The following is a 5,162-nucleotide window of genomic DNA, read 5'->3' on the forward strand; positions in this document are numbered from 1 at the left end:
CAACAGGGGGGCTGAGGACCGACTGACAGGCTGGCTGCCTGGGAGTCTTGGTTTGAGCCCCAAGTGGCACCCCTATAGGGATCTGGTCAACAGTAGTGCATTTTATGGAGAATAGCCTGCTATTTGGGACACATCCTTGAGGAGGTTAAAACGATTTATTGAGTGGTGATTGAAAATATATTCTGTGGGTTGTCTTAAAGCTGCAATATGTCACTTTTTGGGCGACTTGACCAAATTCACATAGAAAATGGTGTTATAGATATGTCATTCTTGTTGAAAGCAAGTCTAAGAAGCGTTAGATCTGTTCTATGTGTGCTATTGCTATGCTTCCCGTTCTTACGTTTCCAATTGGCTCATTCATCTCCCCTCCTCTCCCTGTAACTATTCTCCAGGTCATTGCTGTAAATGAGAACCTGTTCTCAGTAAATTTACATTGTAAAATAAGGGTACAAAAAAAATTATGAAATAAAATAAAACATTTGTTTTTTTGCGTAAACTGAAATTAGGCGAACTATTAGAATTTTAGTGACCAGGAAATTGCGGAGCGATTTCTGCCTAGTGCATCTTTAACTAATGTTAGGCCTACATTTGGAGTCTACAGATTATATTTGTATCGCCCATACTGGCACCCAGAGAGGCCCCGCCCTCATTGAGCAAAAACAACAAAACATGTCACTCAAACGTCAGCTTGATTTTAATAGGCTTAGTACTTTTAGAGGCCGCCTATTCCCCACCCCTCTCATTTTAAGCTACATGGTCTGAAAATAATACCCTGAGAACAAGGCTTGACTTTAAACAGTTGCGCGGACACGTCGCTTTCACAGGATTTGCGGAGTTCACATTGAGGGACAATCTATACTGAATATTGTTACTTGGGATTCTGGAGCAAAATGAGACGAAATCACAATTACAGCTGTTCGTCTGATAGCGAACTTGATGACAATATAGAAGTGGAGAAGGACAGTGGTGACGAAAATGTGTATGTTGAAAATTCAGTTTTCAACATAATTCAATCTTTTTTAAATGAGAAAATCAATTTATTTGTAATTCTGATATAGGCCTAGTGTGTATTTTTTTGTGGTAGGCTAATCTAAATCACGCATCTCTACACATTGTATCTCTCTTGAAAAACAGGCTATGCGTGACAGAAGCCTATCGTCACCAATATGTTATTGAAACTAAATGAAAATTACTTTGATTATTTCAGAAACCTTGACTCTCCGCATGACTTGATGTCACCCCCGAAAACCACTCAAACTCAAGCCAGAAAACGACGCAGAGGAGTGAGTATTACATTTCACTTGCGTAATTACGCACCAAATATTGCCATTATTAAGGTTCACCATCACCTTGATATGCTGTCGGAGACCCCAAAAATCATATTATACCTCGCTCTCATCCACAGATTATTGAGAAACGGCGACGTGACCGAATCAACAACAGCCTGACTGATCTCAGAAGACTTGTGCCAAGTGCGTTTGAGAAGCAGGTAGGCTACAGTACAAGTGTATATACCATACAGACCGATTGGATTCAGAGTACATTCATCTCAGTAGTCAACTTCCGCCTTTTCTACATCTTTGGTTAGGACTGTTATTTTACCAGTAACACAATCTAATCGAATGTTGCCTTTTGTCACAGGGATCGTCAAAATTGGAAAAAGCTGAAATTTTGCAGATTACTGTGGATCATTTGAAGATGATACATGCTGCCAGCGGACAAGGTGAGTCAATACCAAAACAATACAAAGATTTGATTTATGATGAAAGCCTGTAAAAAAATATGTTGTGATAGGGAAACTTCTAGAAAAACTTCTGCATATTTGTAGGGAACTAGTAGTAGTTCCTGTTCCTGACCCTCTGCCTCCCTCTCCTGGTAGGGTATTTTGAAGCCCACGCCCGGGCCAAGGATTACCGCAGCCTGGGCTTCAGGGAGTGTCTGTCAGAGACGGCCCGTTACCTAAGCATCATGGAGGGCTGGAATAGTGTCGACCCACTCCGCGTACGCCTGGTCTCCCACCTCAACAACTACGCCTCTCAGAGAGACATCCACACTGTATTGACTGGACACCCTGGACAACTAGCCTGGGGCTCCGCTTTGAGGACTCCCTCCGCCCACCTGCAACCCCCCCTCCTCTTACCACTCCCCCAGGGACGGACACAAGCCCCCCACAGTACCAGCAGCCCACCCTCCTCCTGCTCCATCTTCTCCTCCATGTCATCCCCCTGTTCTACTGATACCTCAGTGACCTCCAGACTCAGTGTGACGGCCCCCTCAGAGGCACTCAGGGTGCCCCCGAATGACAATCTACCCCTGGGGCTGGCCCTGCCAGTCTCAGCCTCCAAGCTCTCCCAACCACCACCCCTCCTCTCCTCCCTCTCCTCCCTGTCTGCCTTCTCCTTCAGTACTTTTCCCCTAGTATCCCCGGCAGCCCTCAACTCAGCAGGCTCCTCCACAGCCCTGAGAAATCAGCCTTACAGGCCCTGGGGGACAGAGATCGGGGCCTTCTGAACTCTTGTGATCAGGACGGAATGCAACAGCTAAAATCCACACCTCCCGCTAACCTGCCTCCCGCCAATCTGCCACCCGCCAATCTGCCTCCCGCCAACACTCCACAAACCCAGCAGGAGTACCTGGCTGTCTCATCTGTTTTCCCCCTCTGGCAATGAGGGGGATGGGCTGAAGCTAATGCCACCTCCCTTTGTCAGTACTGCTGTATAAAGGAACATAGATAACATAGTGTTCTATCCTATATGTTTTTATCATGAGTAATTCATGTTAAATGTTGTTGTGAGCCCAGGTATGGCCTCCAAGGTAGGAAAGGACTGACTATTGTTTCATGACCACTAACTGATTTCATTTAGTTTATTATCAGAGTGGACTAAGAGAAGGATTTTGGGGTATTTGTAGGTCAAATACAATATTGTAAAAAATATAACTCCTGCATCTTTGAAAGAGAATGAAGACATCTGCAACATAGCATAAATAGAGTTACACATGAACTGGATCTGCTAACACTTTAGTTATGTCTATATGGGATTGTCGAACATGCTTTATATAGAAAGCAACGTTGAAAAAAACTAGTTTTGTAATATTTTTGTACCAATAAACTGAGTTTGTAAGAAGATACATGTTTTTTTGATCAATGCTCAGGATTCATGTGTTTTACCTACAGTATGAGTTGCTGTGGGGCTTAGAGTATGTTGTCCACTTCCCACATCACTTCAAATAAACTCAAATCATTTATCAGTTTCAACTGCGTTTTGTCCTTGGTTTTAGGTGAATGAAGGAGTTGCATACAGATGTAGGATCTTCATTTGATCACTCTTCTGTTGCTGAGCATCGTCCTACACAGCAGGAAATGCAAACTTGTATTGTTATTCGAGTTTTAAAAAGGCTTCTAAAGTGTGTAATTTCCACATTGAAATGTCAGACTTGATTTGCCCTACAGAAAAATGTATCAACCCCTACAAAATAGTCCATTAATTATAATCCACATAATAATTCACATTTTCTGTTGCTGCAGGATTATTTTCCTGTTGTAACAACCTGGCTCAAATTCGAGTTTTAAAAAGGCTTCTAAAGTGTGTAATTTCCACATTGAAATGTCAGACTTGATTTGCCCTACAGAAAAATTTATCAACCCCTACAAAATAGTCCATTAATTATAATCCACATAATAATTCACATTTTCTGTTGCTGCAGGATTATTTTCCTGTTGTAACAACCTGGCTCAAATTAAGATCCTACATCTGTATGTACTATATGTTTTATACATGAGCAAAGTGGTAGCTAACAGTAATATAGCAGAGAGATCTCTCATGGACAGACGCAAGATTTTGGTTCTGGGTTGACGAGATTAGGGTTGGTCGAGACACAGTCTCCAAACTTCGTTTTAGCGCCATTGTTGCCTCCATGAATACCCAGGAAGTGTTTAAAAGGAAATCCTTGAGGAATTCATCAATGCCCCTTGACCCCACTCATATGGACTGGCCTGGTCTGACCCCACTAATATAGTCTGGTCTGACCCCACTAATATGGTCTGGTCTGGGCAGGAGACTATAGTGGGACCAAGACTGAGGTATAGATGGCAGCTTGATGACACATACTGAAGCCTGTAGACAACAGTAGATCACTTTGGACTAGGGCTCATGGGGTTCTGGTCAAAAGTAGTGTACAGTAGGGAATAGGTTTCCAATGTGCCCTTTAAGTTCCTGCTGTGGTAGTATGCAATTTATCCACTAGATACTATTGGGTGGCAGTAGAAAACTAGTGATGGAGACTTGCTGCAGCCAAATCATTAGTGTACGGTTTATAGCGTCCCGGCGGAAAGAAAAACATAATATCTCCAAAACTGAAACTTTTCAGGAATAAAAAAAAAAGCCATATTCTACCATTTATGAACATACAATCACAAAACTTCAAAAGCTATTTTGAAATGTATTTTATTGGACCTGGAGTCATGAACTGTTCAGCGTACATAAAGGACAATCATGTTAATAACAGTAACCATGCAGGTCCCTCAAGATTTTTCTTCCCTCCCTGTTCTTTACAATCTGTTACTCAGTCACACAAACTATGTTGGATGAAAATATGGAGTTTTTCTGTGAAAAATAAATAAAGACGTGGAATATCGTTCAATATGGTGTTCATTGGCTCCATCTGCTGGCTCAATGGACCTCACTGCTTTACAATAGAATAGAACAGAACAGAACAGAATAGAATAGAACAGAATAGAACAGAACAATACAGAATAGAACAGAACAGAACAGAATAGAACAAAACAGAATAGAACAGAACAAAACAAAATAGAATAGAACAGAATATAACAGAATTTAATAGAATTTGCAGGGTGGAGATAAAGTACCCCAGGATGAGTCATAATACCCATAAAAACTAGCGGTCAATCACGGAAATGGTTCCAATAATTTCCCCACCATTAATGTTTCCCATTGGGGATTTTAGAAACACTTAAAAGTGTTATGTTTCGTGTAAGCTTACCCTGGCGTGATTTTTGATAACTGTAAATCTCTCTAGGACAAGGTGACTTTTATCAATAAATTTGCCTGTATTTACCACCCCAAAAAATGAAATGCTAATTAGTGGCTAATGTGTCTATCATAAAGAACTACACATGCCATGATGATCTGGACGGGACTGCT

At 41.6% G+C, this 5,162-nt stretch overlaps 1 protein-coding gene across 1 annotated transcript; it reads left to right on the forward strand.

Annotated features, from left to right (window-relative positions):
• Window positions 1–758: 758 nt before the first annotated feature.
• On the forward strand, window positions 759–3,256 carry LOC129848855 (hairy/enhancer-of-split related with YRPW motif protein 1-like). Its single transcript, XM_055915950.1, has 5 exons — window positions 759–979; window positions 1,208–1,283; window positions 1,406–1,489; window positions 1,642–1,723; window positions 1,880–3,256. The coding sequence occupies exons 1-5, from the start codon at window positions 891–893 to the stop codon at window positions 2,509–2,511; spliced, it is 963 nt and encodes a 320-aa protein (XP_055771925.1). The 5' UTR covers window positions 759–890; the 3' UTR covers window positions 2,512–3,256.
• The last annotated feature ends 1,906 nt before the right edge of the window (window positions 3,257–5,162 follow it).

Source organism: Salvelinus fontinalis, unplaced genomic scaffold, assembly GCF_029448725.1.
Source record: "Salvelinus fontinalis isolate EN_2023a unplaced genomic scaffold, ASM2944872v1 scaffold_1233, whole genome shotgun sequence".
Classification (NCBI taxonomy): domain Eukaryota; kingdom Metazoa; phylum Chordata; class Actinopteri; order Salmoniformes; family Salmonidae; genus Salvelinus; species Salvelinus fontinalis.

Excerpts from the sequence above, each read along its gene's own strand:
- LOC129848855 (XM_055915950.1), top strand. The coding sequence starts at position 891 with ATGAGACGAAATCACAATTACAGCTGTTCGTCTGATAGCGAACTTGAT. Across the intron at positions 980-1,207 it reads GACAGTGGTGACGAAAATGT|AAACCTTGACTCTCCGCATG; the intron begins GTATGTTGAAAA and ends TGATTATTTCAG. Across the intron at positions 1,284-1,405 it reads CCAGAAAACGACGCAGAGGA|ATTATTGAGAAACGGCGACG; the intron begins GTGAGTATTACA and ends TCTCATCCACAG.